At 42.1% G+C, this 18,542-nt stretch overlaps 1 protein-coding gene across 3 annotated transcripts in view; it reads left to right on the top strand.

Moving 5' to 3' along the window:
- Positions 1 to 18,542, top strand: part of nagpa (N-acetylglucosamine-1-phosphodiester alpha-N-acetylglucosaminidase) — a 19,333-nt gene extending 791 nt beyond the window's left edge. The window contains exons 2-13 of one of the 3 annotated variants that reach the window (XR_002468099.2): positions 1,188 to 1,399; positions 1,625 to 1,892; positions 3,000 to 3,139; positions 3,607 to 3,715; positions 4,369 to 4,497; positions 4,683 to 4,888; positions 5,021 to 5,068; positions 5,473 to 5,601; positions 6,321 to 6,452; positions 14,685 to 14,763; positions 15,459 to 16,676; positions 17,056 to 18,542. Coding sequence is in view for 2 of the 3 variants with exons in the window: in XM_021558501.2 (XP_021414176.2) it covers positions 1,188 to 1,399; positions 1,625 to 1,892; positions 3,000 to 3,139; positions 3,607 to 3,715; positions 4,369 to 4,497; positions 4,683 to 4,888; positions 5,021 to 5,068; positions 5,473 to 5,601; positions 6,321 to 6,452; positions 14,685 to 14,763; positions 15,459 to 15,705 (1,699 nt within the window). In the remaining variant the exon portion in view is untranslated. Of the gene's footprint in view, positions 1 to 1,187; positions 1,400 to 1,624; positions 1,893 to 2,999; positions 3,140 to 3,606; positions 3,716 to 4,368; positions 4,498 to 4,682; positions 4,889 to 5,020; positions 5,069 to 5,472; positions 5,602 to 6,320; positions 6,453 to 7,034; positions 7,198 to 14,684; positions 14,764 to 15,458 lie in introns of those variants that run through there. The other 2 variants (XM_021558501.2, XM_021558514.2) reach the window with 2 other exon arrangements.

The raw sequence follows: 18,542 nt of genomic DNA, 5'->3' as shown, positions 1-18,542 counted from the left end.
TATAACTGACCAAATTATGAATGCATTAGTTGGTTAGTTTATAATCCCAGAACATAGGTAGGGAATACTAATTTACCCTCATACATTTGACATTTTAGTCCATGCATTTGCATATTAGTATTTTTTTGTACTTTGCTAATGTTAAATATGAGCATTTTTTTTATGCATGAAATAAATCCTCCCCTATTCTTGACAAAATTATATTGTTATTTAAAGTACAAATCTGAAATCCACGGTAAAGTACACGTCATTGCATTGAGGCAGAGATGTTTCTTTGGTCACCACCCATCTTGAAGTTTCCGGTAGTTGGATATAATCAACACTAGAGAGCAGTATTGTATAGTGCTGTGCTTGTATCTCAAATTATATAAATCAATTCCTAGTAATCAATTCTCAAGTTTGTCTGTTTTTTTACAGACCCTGTCTTTACTTTGTTACAACAACCTCTCCAGCATTTCTCTCATCCTATCAAATAGCATAAGCTGTCATATGTTGTCTAATGTCATAGAATACCCATTTGAAGGTCTTAAGAGCTTATTGAAAGCATATCTATGAAGCGGGAGATCTGTTATGTGCCCTATTTCTATGCTTTCTGTTTTAAAGTTACATTTTTGTGTCTTTTACTATTGTTTTTGTACAACCAGCTTCAAACTGCTAAAATACTATATTTTTGGTTATGGAATATATATTTCAGTGGTTTAGATGGTACAATGATTCTCTACACTATACTTGCCTGTTTTGTTACTTTAACTGAAATCAGGTGTGATTTCTGCATATTGTATCTTGCATAGTGCATCTTTATTAACCCTTACCGTAGCCATTTCAACTTCAATTTGGTGACATAAGCATTGAGACGTACCAAGGATCCCGGATAGCAAAGAACTTGGTCTGAAGTGGGCCAAGGCTTTTTCTTCTGGAAAACATTTAGTCACATGACATGACCAACACTCTTTTGACGCACTGATAATAAGTCAATTGTTTGAGAGTGTTTTTGGACTCAACTCAATAAATGTGTCACAAGTACTTTTACTTTAAAGAAAAAATGTATAAACATTTTCACTGCAGATCTTGATTTCTTTGAATGCAGTTTGTCTATTTTGCATCAGGTTTAATGCAATATGGACTCAGGAGAAGTGTATCATCATGAGTAAATAAAGTTGAAACAACTGGATATTTGTTCTCCACAGTCCCTCATTGGACGATGACCTCCTATCGCCGTACCCCTACGGCCATAGCCATGGACCCTCGCACTCCCACCGTCATGTCCGAGACTGCCAGTCCGTTGTCCATGGCAACGTCACCCACCAGACCTGGCCTGCCAGCAACCACACTGGGGTGCCTGTGGCTGAGTCGAAAGTCTTCATCTCTGACGTCCCTGGCACAACCCGATGGGTCACAGGTCAGTGGAGGAAATACTTATTTTGAAAATACCCCTAAAATTGCCCCATTAAAAAAAAAAATCATTATGGCAAAATTTTATTTTCTTTGTTTCCATAGCTATTCAGCAGTTTAAACGCCATACCCTTACAATATTAGGCTTTTGTCAAGTGAGATTATTTTCCAATTTTTTGTTATTGTGTATATAAACTCTAAAATTTAAGAAATGATTTCCTCCCTGCCACAGGTCACATTACAGTGGTCCACGACCCCCTGAGGACGGTGTCTGTGCTGGAGCCTGGAGGGCCGGGGGGGTGTGGGATGAACCAGAGGGAGGTGGTGGAGGAAACTGCTAGAGCCGGCAGTTGTCTCTATGCCCAGAATGGAGGTTTCTTTGATACTAGGACCGGGGAGTGTTTGGGGAATCTAGTGAGTGACGGGGTGCAAGTGAGGGACAGCAAAGGGTTGCAGAATGCCCAGTTTGGCATCCGGAGGGACGGGACGCTGGTGTTTGGGTAAGAGCTGCCGGTCTCGTTGAATTTCCGTCTCAATATCTCTCTGTGCCTCAACTTGAGCTCCATTTGTGGTTGTAATGTGTATAATTTCTAACAGAAATCTGGACTTCTTAACTTTTTCTAGACATGCTGTTAAGGCTTGTAGTTGAGGTTGTGGAACACTGATCCTGTTATCATAAAATACAAAGATCTTATGTTTATTTGCTCAAACACAAAGGCCTTTATTACATGCTACGATTATTACTCATTCTAAATTATCGCAAGTCTTATCTAATCTCCCTAACAGCAATTGTTCTTTGTTTCTCCATATGAAACTTTAATGAACTTCCGCTAGCCAAACCTCCATGCCCAAATGAAGCCACCCAACGAAAACACACGCACATGCCACAATAACCCTATCACGTAAATGACGTCTACTTTGGAACATAACCAGTTAGATTAGGACGGTACTCCCTGTTCCCTGGAGAAGTGGGTTGTGTTGACCTGTCAGTCATTCCGTGTAGAGTATTGGCTCTACCTTGGATTTTTCCTGTTTCCCAGATAATGGTGTTTACGTTCATGTACGTTTGATGGGGAAAAATAAGAGCAGTGAAAAAAGCAGTGGTCCCTAAACCGATAAAACCAGCCGCTTGGTTCTTGTGTAGTGGCTGATGTAATATTGTAATGGCAGAATCACCAAACCATTCACTGTGTCCAATGTGCCCCCCACATCTCATTCCCCCCATAGATTTTTTTGTATGTTAGAGTCCGTGGGCTATGAACACTAAGCTATTTAATTGTCACAAATTGAAGTACAAACATTTCTTGTGGGGCCAACAAAGCTAGCCAGGTGAAAACACTGTGTACAGAGATTCAGGATGCACTTGAGCTTTTGGCTGACTAAGCCATCATGTTTTATCTCACTAGATTGCTGAATGTACCCTTTTTAACATGAGTATCAAAGCATGTGATCTCATGTGTACCTTGTTCCACAGTTGGTTATTCCTTTCTTGAGATATGACTGACTGGTGTTATTTGATGCTGTTTGGGGTAACTTTACTTTTTCCTCATCTTTGTCCCTGATTTACCCTCTCTACATCCTGTTTCTCTACTTCTTTTTGTCTCAAGTTATCTCTCTGAGGAGGACGTTCAGGAAGAAGCCAACCCCTTTGTGCAGTTGGTCAGTGGGGTGGTGTGGCTGCTCCGAAACAGCCAGGTCTACATTAACCAGAGCATACAGGCTGAGTGTGACACGACACAGGAGACGGGTAGCTACTGCAGGATACTGAGGATGTCTTCAACTTAGGCATACTTACTTAAAATGCTAGAGATATATGTAGTTAGTATTGACATATTTTAATATTACTTTAGGTAAAAGTCTCCATTAAGTGCAGGTCTAGCATCGGCTTACTCAACCATTAGATTAGGAAGTAAAAAGCAGGACTGGCCTTACGTAGGCACTTGGTGGTAACTTTGTCCTAGACTTGATGTAGAAATCTGTTTTTGGCTTCACGTCACTCGTATAACATGGCCATTTAAAACATCAGGGAGTTGTAAAAATACATAATAAAAAATACATTTAGAAATATGAAGAGAAACTGCATTTGGCAACATTGACAAATGCATATGGTGAAACCCTGTTTGCCCATTCTGGTTATGTAAAAACAACAATGATGTATTCTATCAAATTCAGCCAGTATGCTTCAATTCAATTTTCATGCATTTGATTCCGCAGGGAATTTCCGCCATTTTGTGGACGTAGTGTCAGCCAGGACAGCGGTTGGTCACGATGAGGAGGGGAAACTAATCCTGTTCCACATAGACGGACAGACTGACCACAGAGGGTAAGAATGGACAAGAGATGAGGAGTTGAGAAAAGGGAGGGAGAAGAGGGTAAGGAGATAGAAAGGGTGGAAAATAATACAGGTGTAATTGGATGAGGGTGAAAAAGTGGAAAGTATTGTGGGAGTCAGGAGAGGGAATATAGTGGGGGGGGGGGGGAATTGGTTGGTAAAAGTGATGGAGAGTGAAAGGAATGTGAGACAATGCAGGTTTGATTGGAGGCAGAAGTGGGGCCATTTAGGCATATGAAGGGAGATGGGGCGAAGTAAAAAGGCTCTAATCAATTCTATTGATCTGGCTTTCTCTGCACCGGTGCAATGAACAAATGACCTCGTTAACCTAGAGTTTCATGAGTTTAAGACATGGCTTTGGAAAGACCACAAGGGGACATGTCTGTTCATGTCCATGGCCTCTCCACTCTATCAGGCCATATAAAGTCAATAAATCTTATCTAGTAAGCGCAGTCTCTCGGTGCAAATCACACCAACCATTGACCTTCTCCAATGAATTGACCTTATTTTTCACACAATTAACATTGCTTCAGAAGTCCTTATGGATTTGTTTTGCTTTAAATGCAAGCACCTTCCTCCTATATGGCCTTATGGTACAGTACTGTACTAGTGGTTTTGTACCAATTGTTCTCTCCTCTCTCTAGTATGAATCTTTGGGAGGTGGCAGATTTTCTGAAAGGTCAGGGGGTCATCAATGCCATCAACCTGGATGGGGGTGGTTCCTCCACTTATGTGGCGAACGGCTCATTGGCCAGCTACCCCTCGGACCACTGGTAAGCCAATCAGAAAGCTCACGTCACATTCATTGCAAGACATTACAAGGTTTATGGAGCTGCTTTTTGTGGCTTTTATTTTAGTCATATGTTGTTGCTGTTTGACACACTGTAAATTATAATATTCATGATATTCATTCTCTCACCTGCTCTTTGTCTCCATGCTCCTCTATTCCCTCCTTCAGTGTCTCAAACCCCATGTGGCGCTGCCCTCGGCGGGTCTCCACCATCCTGTGCGTCCACCAGCCCCAGTGTCAGCCTGAGGACTGCAGCGGGCACGGGACGTGCATCAATGGGCACTGCCAATGCCAGGAGGGCTGGAGTGGGACTGGCTGTGACACCCTGGTGTGCCAACCTCCTGCCTGTGGTGCCCACGGTGTCTGTACACAGGGTGAGTGAGGAGTGGGTACAGTTTTTCTCTCCTCTCGAGTTCAGAACCAGCTCTCTGAGGTTACAATGAAATGCCTCTCTCTCCTATTTCTCTATTCTCTTTCTCTCATCTCATCCCTCTCTCCTTGTGCAGATGGCTGTGCGTGTGACGCTGGATGGAGAGGGAAGAACTGCAGCCAAGGTAATCAGCCTCTCTCTCTCTGGCTTGGTTTGTTTACACAACAAGTCTGTCATTTCACCTGGTGTGAAACATGTTGCTTGTCCCCAGGACCCTATGATTTGTGAAGAATGTGCTCTGTCGAGCTTTGGCAATTACGGTTGGTAGTTATAACTTCCACATTCCAGGGCAGTACTTTAACACCTCCTAGACCTCACATTTTCTTTCACTCACTGCACCTTCTCCCAACCCAATGGCCCTATAATACACTCTTTACCTTCCTGACCAAACCTGTGTCCTACATAACTGTATACAATGACGTCTTGTCCTCATATCTTGTAATACTCCCTCCAAAATCTACAGTATCTGACCGTCCACCTATCACAGCTTACTAGTGTCTTTTAACTTATTTTCTCTGTCTCGCTCAGTGTGTGATTTGGGTTTCTATGGAGACGGCTGCAACCAGACATGCACCTGCACTAACGGGGGCTTATGTGACACTGTTCACGGTGACTGCAGCTGCCCCATTGGTTTCCGTGGCGACTCCTGTGAACAAGGTGTGTTGCTAGCAGTGAGGCAGGATAAGTGTGTAACCCTGATTGATTGGTGTACACCTAAACAACCTTTACGACCCTCCAAAGCAAATTCGTAATCCCCTATCAAACCCTAATTTCTCTTTCACATTCCCAGACCTTCCCTCACCTGTTTTAGTAATAGCACCTTGGAGCGCTTCCAATGTTATGCCTTATTCCCAGTCTCACAGGGATAACGGTGAGCAACAAAAGCTTTCCCAGTGGTCTGGCTAGAACATTCTCCCCCTCTGTACGACTTCTGCCAATAGTCTTGCTCCAAATCTCTGAATGAGAACTGCTGGAACACATTAGCCCTAATATGCTAAGCCTTCGTTATATCACTTCCTTGGCCCTCTGATGCCCAAATCCTGGACTGAATACCTGTGGCGTTGGAGATTAAATGAAGCTATTGTTGATGTCTTATTGTCTTGTCAGAGCTGTTAAACTCTTCATGTTCATCAATGCTGTAGTTCCCATGTATTATGGACTAGCTTATGTGTGACAATTACATATTGTGAACATTTATCTTAAAATCCCTAAGAAGGTCTAGGAAACTAAAACATTGGTACGAACCCCGGATGTTGCAAGCTAGAGCAGTAGTTTTCAGCAGGGAAGTTTCTTTACATTAAAGCTTTATTGTATTTTCCAGTGATATCTCACCCTGTTTCCTTGGTGTCTCGCATCACTTCCTGTGTTCCCCTCAGAGTGTCCTCTGGGTTTGTACGGGCTGGACTGTGGGCAGAAGTGCCAGTGCCAGGACATGTGCCCATGTGACCCGGTCACAGGAAGCTGCAATGCCTTGTTCCAGGGAGAGAAGAACCAGAGCATACACAGAGGTATGGAACCACCTGTTACTCCCCCACCTACTCAGAGCACCAGTAGTTGCAGTAACTAAATGGATCACAACATACTGCATAAAGAGGTTACAAGCCTCTATTCATGATTTCTGCACCTCGGTCTCTAAAAATTACTAATAGTTTCATAGTTGTCGTCCTGTAAAGTGTCTTGTACAGTATGTGGACCACTTCATTCTAAGCCTGCTAGCATAGGTTTTCTCCCAAACATGACTTGTCTGTTTTCATTGGTTACCCATCATTACATGGTACAGACATTCAGGATATGTTTCAGTTGGCTGTATGTAGTCTAGGGCTGGCCCCAACTAAAAAGATCTTGGTCGACTGAAGTCTGTTCTTTCACCAAATCGATTGGTTGACATTTTTAAACGTGTATTTCTCCATATAGACACATCCTATGTAGTTTGATAAAATCAACTATATGCATTGAGCTTGTCTGATTCTTTAAGCTCACTGTTTGAAATAAGACACATGACTCAAGAGGGAGCCAGAGATCTAGATAACCAGAAGAAAAATCTTAACCTGACCCAACCATCCTCTTCCCTCTCCTGATGGCTTTTGCAGATTCTGCCATTACTCTCCCGAAGTTGCTGGTAATTGGCTACATGAGGAGTCTGCAACCTTTTTTCATGTGGCATGCCAATTTATCTTACCATTTCTACCGATCTGTGTGCCAGTTATGGTTTTCATATGCACATTTATAAAAACGTCTTCATATCTCAATCATTGTCATGTGGTTACTCAAAATTATATCTAAATTAAAATGATACAAACCTAAAAAGTAACTTCTATTGCTGTTGGCCAACTATGTAAAAAATAGCCTACATAAAGCCAACAAATAAAAACATTGCAACCTGCTGATATAAAATATCCTATAAATCACACAGACATGGTCTGTCTGCAATGAACTTGAAACATTTCTATCAACTATTAACTTGGGTCTGGTCTGAAGCTTGCTCTAGCAAACTTGCAACATTGTATAAAATATTCTGGGCCCTCAGGTTCCTGCTCCAGTGAGCATGGGACAGACACCGCTGTAGGCTATTTGCGCAAGTGATAAGAAGCAGTGCTTGACTTGGGCAGGAGCTCACCGGAGCGGAGTACCGACACCTCAAATGTCCTATTGCTTGAGCTCCTGTACCTCTTATAGAATATTAGCTAAAAACTATTGTGGAGCTCATGCACCTAAATATAAACAGTACCTGCACCCAAAATGGGGCCAGGACCTATTTCAGTCTAAGTCAACCACTGATGAGAAGTGATCAGGTAGGCCTATTTAGTGACATTTCCACTGGATCAGAGCATGACATTTTTCCATTCACACTGAGTGGTATTTGAAAGGGAGAGCGCTGGAAAGATTTTTCAAATACATTGAGGAACTACTGTCATTCTCAATGGATGTTAAAACAGACTTTTTTTGCTTGCTGTTTGAGGTGAAGAAAACATGACTTTGAGAATCTCCACAGCTCATTAGTCGTGATGCGTTAAGCCAATCAGAAATACTATCAGATCCCCAAATGGGCACACTTTATATGCTAATAGGCCTACTTCTAAGTCTAATCAGGTGCGTGTCCTTACTCAACATTGTCTTTTGTCGGGAGCACTCCTGTCAATGACTAAATGGAATTGGCAAAATTCGTAATTAAATAAACCAACTTGTTCCTCACAAGTGTTGCATAGGTTGTGTGCTCTGCAAACAATGTGTCCACTCCGACAATGAGAACGCTAAAAGGAATAATATATTGAATGCATTAACAGAAATGACCGTAGCCGAACAAACACTGTAGATTAAGAATTAACGGTAAATGCACTACTGGTGATATCTTTAATGTGGAACTGATAGACGCTAACAATCAAACGCAAAAAAATCACACAATGAAGTTATGAAACAATGAATGTGCACAAATTGGTGGGAGAAAGTGCATTCTGGAGAGAAGTGCATTGTGCATCTGGGTCAGTCATGGTCAATCCGACGTCTGCATTGGCCATACAGCATTTATGGTGAATTGGCCTCTGCAGAAGTCATGGCATTCACGCTTCGCAGCGCAGTGCAGAGCTGTTGTAAAGGAAGTAGTACAGCTCCCATCTACCGTCAACCAATAATGTCAATGCAGAGCTATACAGGGCCCTCCGCATTGGTTCATTTGGGAGGTGCATGGCTGCTGCATGCCTCTGGAGGCACCGTAATTGCGTTACACCCTCCATACGGCGCCGCCGACCACATTTCGGATCTAGCATAAATTGGCTTTTAGTCTAGGCCTTCGCAATAGATTAGTTCACTGAGATGGCCGTGTGTGTGTGATACACGCATGCTACTGGTCGACAAAAAATAAATAATCTTGGTTGACCAACAGCCTGTCAACTAATTGGGGGGCACCCTAATCTAGTCGCCCTGTGTGTCTAGTGTTCTCATTGTAGTACAAATCAGGAAGGTTTATCTCTGAGATGATCTCAGCTGTCCCAGCACACCCAGACTCATTTCCCTTCCATGTATTACCTCATTTTCTCTTCCCCTCTCTTTTGTTCCTGTCTGTCATTTTACCTCCCTCCTTGTTTGTTACTTGTTGGCTATATGCAGTGTTGTAACGATGTACAAAAGGGGAATAATCATTTACAATGGTGTTTGTTCTTCACTGGTTGCCCTTTTCTTGTGGCAACAGGTCATGCATAAATAAATATTGCTGCTGTGATGGCACACGGTGGTATTTCACCCAATATATTTGAGTTTATCAATTTGAGTTTTCTAGTTCTTTGCTGGTCTGTAATCTGAGGGAAATATGCGTCTCTATTGTCATACATTTGGCAGGAGGTTAGGAAGTGCAGCTCAGTTTCCACTTAATTTTGTGGGCAGTGCACATAGCCTGTGTTCTCTTGAGAGCCTGGTCTGCCTACAGCGGCCTTTCTCAGTAGCAAGGCTATGTTCACATAGACAAAGCTTTCCTTAATTTTGGGTCAGTCAGTGGTCCGGTATTCTGCCGCTCTGTACTCTGTTTAGACACATTGGAGATAATTATTTTAGTTCTCATGATTTGGTTGGGTCTAATTGTGTTGGACCAGCTTGCTTAGGGGACTCTTCTCCATGTTAATGTCTCTGTAGGGGATGACTTTGTTATGGAAGGTTTGGTAATCACTCGCTCTCTGTCTGCATATCTCCCTCCCTTATTCTGCTGGTTGTGTCCATATGTAGGGCATAGTAGGGATGTGTTCATGAGCTCTCCTAAACTATGACCGGCCCGTGCAGACTCTAATCTCACCACTTTGTTTTACTTTAGTTATCTCTGTGGGATCCACCACCTCTATTTACTCTAGTTCTATGTTGGTGGCGTTTTTATGTGTGGGGGTTGTAACATCAACGCCACACTACACTGACTCATTCCCTCTCATTCTAGTGTGTTCTCACTCACCCCCTTCCGCAGTCCTTCATCCCATGTCCTCCAAGGTTGATCGCCCTCTCTGAGCATAGCCCAGGACAGTGCTCTTTATGAGGATGATGGGCTGACTGGCCCTCACCACAGTCTACTGACTGCCTGGCTGCCACTTACAACACACATGTAGGAGTTTAAAATATTTAGACCCTTGTAAAACAGAGGAGGGTTAAGGGGGGCTTAATCAAGCTGTGTTGGGATGTATGTCACAAACTAGAGTAACCCTAATAAATCCCCAGTCCTCTACATATGTACTTTTGAAGTCGGAAGTTTACATACACTTAGGTTGGAGTCATTAAAACTCGTTTTTCAACCACTCCACAAATTTCTTGTTAACAAACTAGTTTTGGCTAGTCGGTTTGGACATCTACTTTGTACATGACACAAGTCATTTTTCCAACAATTGTTTACAGACAGATTATTTCACTTAAAGTTCATGATCACAATTCCTGTGGATCAGATGTTTACCTACACTAAGTTGACTATGCCTTTTTAAACAGCTTGGAAAATTCCAGAAAATGATGTCATGGCTTTAGAAGCTTCTGATAGGCTAATTGACATCATTTGAGTCAATTGGTGGTGTACCTGTGGATGTATTTCAAGACCTACCTTCAAACTCAGTGCCTCATTGCTTGACATTATGGGGAAAACAAAAGAAATCCGCCAAGACCTCAGAAAAAAGATTGTAGACCTCTACAATTCTGGTTCATTCTTGGGCACTGTTTCCAAAAGCCTGAAGGTACCAGGTTCATCTGTAAAAACAATAGTACGCAAGTATCAACACCATGGGACCATGCAGCCGTCATTCCGCTCAGGAAGGAGACTCGTTCTGTCCCCTAGAGATGAACGCATTTTGGTGCGACAAATGCAAATCAATCCCAGAACAACAGCAAAGGACCTTGTGAAGAGGCTGGAGGAAACAGGTACAAAAGTATCTGTATCCACAATAAAACGAGCCCTATATCGACAACCTGAAAGGCAGCTCAGCAAGGAAGAAGCCACTGCTCCAAAAGTCATTAAAAAAACCAGACTACAGTTTGCAACTGCACATGGGGACAAAGATCGTACTTTTTGGAGAAATGTCCTCTAGTGTGATGAAACAAAAATGGAACTGCTTGGCCATAATGACTATCGTTGTGTTTGGAGGAAAAAGGGGGATGCTTGTAAGCCGACGAACTCCCTCGCAGCCGTGAAGAACAGGGGTGGCAGCCTCATGTTGTGGGGGTTCTTTGCTGCAGGAGGGTCTGGTGCACTTCACAAAATAGATGGCATCATGATGTAGGAAAATGATGTGGATATATTGAAGCAACATCAAGATATCAGTCAGGAAGTTAAAGCTTTGTCGCAAATGGGTCTTCCAAATGGACAATGAATCCAAACATACTTCCAAATTTGTGGCAAAATGGCTTAAGGACAAAGTCGAGGTATTGGAGTGGCCACCATAAAGCCCTGACCTCAATCCCATTGTAAATTTGTGGGCAGAACTGAAAAGGTGTGTGTGAGCAAGGAGGTCTACAAACCTGGCTCAGTTACACCAGCTCTGTCAGGAGGAATGGGCGAAAATTCACCCAAGTTTATTGTGGGAAGCTTGTGGAAGGCTACCCACAATGTTTGACCCAAGTTACACAATTTAAAGGCAATGCTACTATATACTAATTGAGTGTATGTAGACTTCTGACACACTGGGAATGTGATGAAAGAAGTAAAAGCTGAAATAAATAATTCTCTCTAATATTATTCTGACATTTCACATTCTTAAAATAGTGGTGATCCTAACTGACCTAAGACAGGGAATTATTACTAACATTAAACGTCAGAAACTGAAACAGAGTTTCAATGTATTTGGCTAAGGTGTATGTATAATTCCGACTTCAACTGCACATATCAAGTTTCATTTCTTAATAGCTTGTTTGCAATGTTCCTTGTGTTTACGCTACAATGTAAATGTAGAGTGCCTTCAGGAGGTTTTCATACCCCTTGACTTATTCCACATTTTGTTACAGCCTGAATTTAAACCGGCTTGATACATTTTTTTGTCAAACATCTACACACAATGTCCTATAATGGCAAAGTGAAAACATATTTTTAGACATTTCTGGAAATGTATTGACAATTAATTACAGAAATCTAATTTACATAAGTATTCACACCCCTGAGTCAATACTTTGTAGAAACATATTTGGCAGTGATTACAGCTGTGAGACTAACCCAGACTATGGGCTTTCCACACCTGGGTTGTGCAGTATTTGCCCATTTATTATTTTCAGAAGTCTTCAAGCGCTGCCAAATTTGTTGTAGGTCATTGCCAGACAATTTTCAGGTCTTGCCTTTATATTTAATAAAAAAACTGTAACTCGGCCACTTAGGAACATTCACTGTCTTCTTGGTAAGCAACTCCAGTGCCTTGTGCTTTAGGTCCTGCTGAAAGGAAAAGTAATCTACCAGTGTCTGGTGGAAAGCAGACTGAACCAGGGTTTCCTCTAGGATTTTGCCTGTTCTAAACTCATTCCGTTTATTTTTTTTATCCTGAAAAGGTCCCCCAGTCCTTAACTATTACAAGTATACCCATAAGCTGATGCAGCCATGACTATGCTTAAAAATGGAGAGTGGTACTCAGTAATGTATTTGGATTTGCCCCAAACATAACACTTTGTGTTCAATACAAAAAGTTAATTGCTTTGCCACATTCTTTGCAGTATTACTTTAGTGCCTTGTTGCTAAAAGGATGCATATTTTGGAATATTTTTTTCTTTACAGGCTTCCTTTTCACTCTGTCAATTAGGTTAATATTGTGGAGAATCTACAATGGTGAACACTGAGGATGGATCAACAACAATCACAACCATTAAACTCCAACTGTTTTGTTGGCCTCATGGTGAAATCCCTGAGCTGTTTTCACCCTCCCTGGTAACTTAGTTAGGATGGACACCTGTGTATTTGTAGTGACTGTGTGTATTGATACACCATCCAAAGTGTAATTAATAACTTCACCATGCTCAAAGGGATATTCAATATGTACCTTTCTATAAACTTAGCAAAAAAAAGTCAAGTCCCTTTTTCAGGACCCTGTCTTAAAAATATAATTTGTAAAAATCCAAATAACTTCACAGATCTTCATTGTAAAGGGTTTAAACTCTGTTTCCCATGCTTGTTCAATGATCCATAAACAAACAATTAATAAACATGCACCTGTGGAATAGTCGTTAAGACACGAACACCTTACAGACGGTAGGCATGCTGCAAGGAGGCACGAGGACAGCAGATGTGGCCAGGGCAATAAATTGCAATGTCTGTATTGTGAGACACCTAAGACAGCGCTACAGGGAGACAGGACAGACAGCTGATCGTCCTCGCAGTGGCAGACCACGTGTAACAACACCTGCACAGGATAGATGCATCCGAACATCACACCTGTGGGACAGGTACAGGATGACAACAACAACTGTCGAGTTACACCAGGAACGTACAATCCCTCCATCAGTGCTCAGACTGTCCGCAATAGGCTGGGAGAGGCTGGACTGAGAGCTAGTAAAGCCTGTTGTTGCCAGACATCACTGGCAACAACGCCGCCTATGGGCACAAACCCACCGTAGCTGGACCAGACAGGACTGGCAAAGAGTGCTCTTCACTGACAAGTCGCGGTTTTGTCTCACCAGGGGTGATGTTCGGATTCGTGTTTATCGTCGCAGGAATGAGCGTCACATCGAGGCCTGTACTCTGGAGCGGGATCGATTTTGGAGGTGGAGGGTCCGTCATGGTCTGGGGCGGTGTGTCACAGCATCATCGAACTGAGCTTGTTTTCATTGCAGGCAATCTCAACACTGTGTTACAGGGAAGACATCCTCCTCCCTCATGTGGTACCCTTCCTGCAGGCTCATCCTGATATGACCCTCCAGCATGACAATGCCACCAGCCATACTGCTCATTCTGTGCGTGATTTCCTGCAAGACAGGAATGTCAGTTCTGTTGCACATGAGATGCGCTGCAGTACTTAATGCAGCTGGTGGCCACACCAGATACTGACTGTTACTTTTGATTTTGACCCTCCCCCCTTTGTTCAGACACATTATTCAATTTCTGTTAGTCACGTCTGTGGAACTTGTTAAGTTTATGTCTGTTGTTGAATCTTGTTATGTTCATACAAATATTTACACATGTTAAGTTTGCTGAAAATAAACACAGTTGACAGTGCGAGGATTTGCGAGGAGTTTGTGTTTTGCCATCTCCCAATAGGTGCCCTTTGTGAGGCATTGGATAACCTCCCTAGTCTTTGTGGGGGAATCTGTTTTTAAAATTCACTGCTCAACTGAGAGACCTGTGGTGTACAGAGATGAGGTAGTCATTAAAAAATCTTGTGAAACACTATTTCACACAGTGAGTCCATGTATCTTATGTGAGTTAAGATAATTAGTTGTTACTCCTGAACTAATTTAAGCTTGCCATAAAAAAAGGGGGTTGAATATTTGTTGACTCAAGACATTTCAGCATTTTCAATTTTAAATGTGTGTAGGCCAGTGACAATCTATAGGTCATCCATTTTAAATTCAGGCTGTAACAAAATGTGTAAGTCACGTGTTGCTTGAATACTTTCTGAAGGCACTATTTGCTTGAGGCAATGTTGAGGAATAACAAATTGTTGTGTTTGTACTTTGATTCCTGTTTTTATGGAGAGAAATTGTCACAGCTAGTGCAGTCAAACAAGGATGCTGAAGCGACCATCTATAGTTGGTATTATGTGTGTGGATGAGACTTTAGACATGAGTGGTTTCTGTAATTGCTGTTTCCACAGCTGGCCATTGCCTGGCCAATCAGATGTTTGCAACATGGAGCGAGGAGGAGGCACACAAATCCAAGCCTTATCTCTCCGAGTAAGTGCCAAAGGTCATTTCAGCTGAAACCCCTCCCTGCTGTTAACCACCTACAAATCAATCTAACCACCCTCCTCGCATGCACAGCCACTCTCCCTCCTTTGTATCCCTCCGTCGCTCTCCTATTGTAAATTAATGCAGATGAACATTGTGCAAAACACAGCCTTTCTATTTTTTCACAGCTTGGCTCAGACAGAAATTCATCACTTAATCCCCTCGTGTGACTAGAACAGCATGTCCACTGCTATGTTTGGTGATGTGCTAATATTTGCATGGACCAACAGTGGTCTAGACCTGTATTTAGCGGGCTTGACCCCTCCATACTTGTAAACACGTCACAGACTGCAGGAGCCATACACATTTATTAACCCCCTTACCTTACACATGCTAGTGAGGGATTGTTTTGAGTTGCTATGGTTTCATCCACAGATGGAGTGAGAGGTTGAAATGTATTTATTCATTGATCATCTTTCTCTCCTGTTCTTAATTCCTCCTCACATTTTTACTCATTGTCCTACAAATGTTCATTTTTGGGGCCCATACTAATATCAATGAATCCTCTTCTGATAATAATGATAAAAATGGGTTTGATTTGGATTGGATATGTACATTTTCCAAGTGCTCTACACACTGCAAATATACCTATTTCACTTCCGATGCCTAGTACCTGATGTCTTCCATTTATCTCTCCTCAGGCAGTGCTGGCTCATCGTCACTGGCCTGTTGACCTCTCTGCTGTTGTCCAGCCTGGTGGGTCACCTGATCATGTGTTGGCGGTCCCCGGCTCACCACCCCGGCCGTGTGGACTACTCCTATGTGCCACTGACAGAGATTGGTGGTGCGTGCAGTTCAGGGGACCGAGGGAAAGGGTCGCAACCCAGCAGAGGCGTATTCGAGATGGACTCAGACTCCCAGGATGAACTGTGGTCGGGTCCGCGCTGAGGGAGGGTGATGGGGGGACGGGTGGGAGTGATCCTACCCTGTTAGGACCGTCTGGCGGAGCTATCTCTAACATATTGTAAAGAGGGGAGGAAGGTTTATATAGAGAATGGGTTGCAATCAATGAAGGAGAGGAAGAGATGGAGCCAGGGATAGAGAAGAGCATAAAGAGGTCAGAGCTGGAGGGAGTGCAGTGCAGAGAGAGGGATCCAAGAGAAGGAGGGGGGGTGGGATGACGAGGCCACCGGATGTTTCAAACTCTATCCCCTATTTGAAGAGAGCTATTTGTATTTTCCCTCTGGCTCATCAGCCACCATCTCGTTATCCAGAGTGGATGTAAAGAGGAAAAACAGACTGAAAAGAAAGAGGCATAGAAGTAAGAGAAAGAAAATAACTTCTCACCCTTTGTACTGTTTTTTTTAAACTAAATGACTATTTTATTGTCCTCCACTCTAGATTTTTCTAAGTGACAAAGAAGAAACAATATGCCAAAATATTTAATTGTGACTAATATCAACAGTAGACTGTATGTTTCCATATAAGAATAGCTATTTTAAGGGGACATAAACAGATAAGGCCTTTGTTTACCATGTTCCACAAGCATGGGATGGATTTCTCCACTTGTTGCCATGAGAACAGACAAGGTAAGAACTTTGAACCCTAGCCAGGAAATCTCCAACCCACTGAACCTTGTATTTATGGAGTCCACTTTATCAAATGATTCAATGTGAATGCACCCATGTTCACTGGGATTGTTTTTAATATTTCCAAACCATTTTTTTCTGTGAAGTCATATTTCCACCAGCCCCGTGAAGCACCCATTTTTGTAACTGTTCAGACGAACTGTTGAAATCATGTTTAAAGGTTGTCTGGATGCCAAGTGTGCTTCTGGTTCAGCCAACATTTTCTAAGGCAGCAGTAGGGATTTGATTGCAGAAATAAGCATGGACCCAAACTAGTTTGACAGGACCTGAGTGAGTATATTTTTTTTGTCTGACAGCTTGTTTGTTGACCGCTCCTTGACCCCAATCTCAATTATTTAACAGAAAGTTAATTCTAGTTATTTTTCAGTTGAGGCTTCTCAGAGACTAGATAATCCTTTCTCTTTTCCATATTATGAGAATTGTGTGGCGGCTTGGTGTGGGGGGGGTAATTATGTTGGGAGAGTGGGGATGTAAAGAAGGATGTTGTTCAATTTTAATCGAACTGTGTGTGGAGTTATCTATATCTCTCAGACTAAGGTTAGGATTCACTTTGAGAAATACCAGAGGTTGTTATATTACAAGGCTGTGGGAGAACACTTGATGGGAAATGTGTTTTGTTGATGTTCTGACATGTGTATTTAACATGCAGGTTACCAGATTGTGGTCTATATGGAGGCTGTTAGTGAGTTGGATTGTCCCACTGAGACTACTAATGACTTGTGCTCAAAAACAGTGAAAGGACTTTATACAGTGACAATGACTCACTGTGTGCTAGCGATGCTGTTGTGTTTGTATAGTTACCTATCTTGACTCGCACTTCCTTGAACTGGTGAAGAAAATGGAGGAATTTCATTTGCGCTCTCACTTCAGGCAAGGCAAAATGCAAATCAAGGTGATTGCTTGAGTAGATGTTTGTTTCAATACATTTGCCTGTTGTAGAGTTGCGAGACTGGTTTTGTTTGGTAAATTGTAGATGTTTTATTATGCAGCTGGATCACTACCCTGGAACAAATGTGGCAGGTTAGCCTTACGGTTAGAGCATTGGGCCAGTAACCGAAAGGTTGCTAGTTCCTTGCTAGCCATCGAGGTGAAAAATCTCTGTGCCCTTGAGTTAGGCACTTAACCCGAATTGCTCCAGGGTCACACTAGCTGTGACCCCACTCTCTGAAGGGTGTCTTGGGAAGAGTTGGGATATGCAAAAAATGAATTTCCAAATCACACACGCGTATTAATAGGACAAATATAAGCACCCACCAAATAATTTTTATTACATACTGTACGCTTGCAATTAATGGGTCTTTTGCTTGAATGTCTTTAATTTTATTTTTTGCACCCTTTTGCTGTAATAGTCTTGGCATATTATAAAAAAGTATTTAATTGTTTTTATATTGTTCAGTTGTAGCCCAGCATGGGTTGTTATTGTCTGTGTGTTAACAACAAACCAGCCCTAGCCAGAGTACGAGCCAGGCTGCGGTACACACCGGGAGAGTGCCGGACATAATTTGCAAACCAATTCTACATGTAGAATCTGTTCGGTTTGTATTTATTTTGAAAGGCGCATTGTGTAATCTAGCTGTGCTTTGTAGTGACCACTGACTTGAGGGCCCTCTGGATTTCAGCCAGCCGGAGGAAGAATGACTGAGAAATGAAAAAGGGAGCTCCTTTACATAAACAGGAAGTGCACCTAGCATAATGCCAAATGATTGGGGGTTGATTTAATATATATTTGTTAAAAATTGGACTTCCTCTGTGTTTTACTCAGGCAAGGACATAATTATGTTTAGTCCCCATCCAATAAGGGTCAGGAATTGATATTTCAATATTTATAAGTTTGATAATGTGTTAACATTTGTCAAGGAATGTATTTGATGCACTATAGTCATGTATAGTGTTTAATCACAAACTAAAGTCAATGAAGTGAAACTGGTGTAAAAGTTTCCCATGATTGTGCTTCCTTTACTGTCATTGTGGTGAATGACAACTCGCATACCATGTCTACTTGAAACTTCTTGCTGTTAATATGCAAATGTCAAGAATTGAGAAACTGCATTTTGTTAATGGTGGTTGGCATGTCACTGCTGAGTTTTAGTAAAGATTATTTTTCACCAATAAAGCCTTTTTTGCAGTATCAATGTA

Source organism: Oncorhynchus mykiss, chromosome 2 (genome assembly GCF_013265735.2).
Source record: "Oncorhynchus mykiss isolate Arlee chromosome 2, USDA_OmykA_1.1, whole genome shotgun sequence".
Taxonomy (NCBI): domain Eukaryota; kingdom Metazoa; phylum Chordata; class Actinopteri; order Salmoniformes; family Salmonidae; genus Oncorhynchus; species Oncorhynchus mykiss.
Note: the sequence above shows the minus strand (reverse complement) of the source record. Positions and strands in the feature narration are given on the sequence as shown.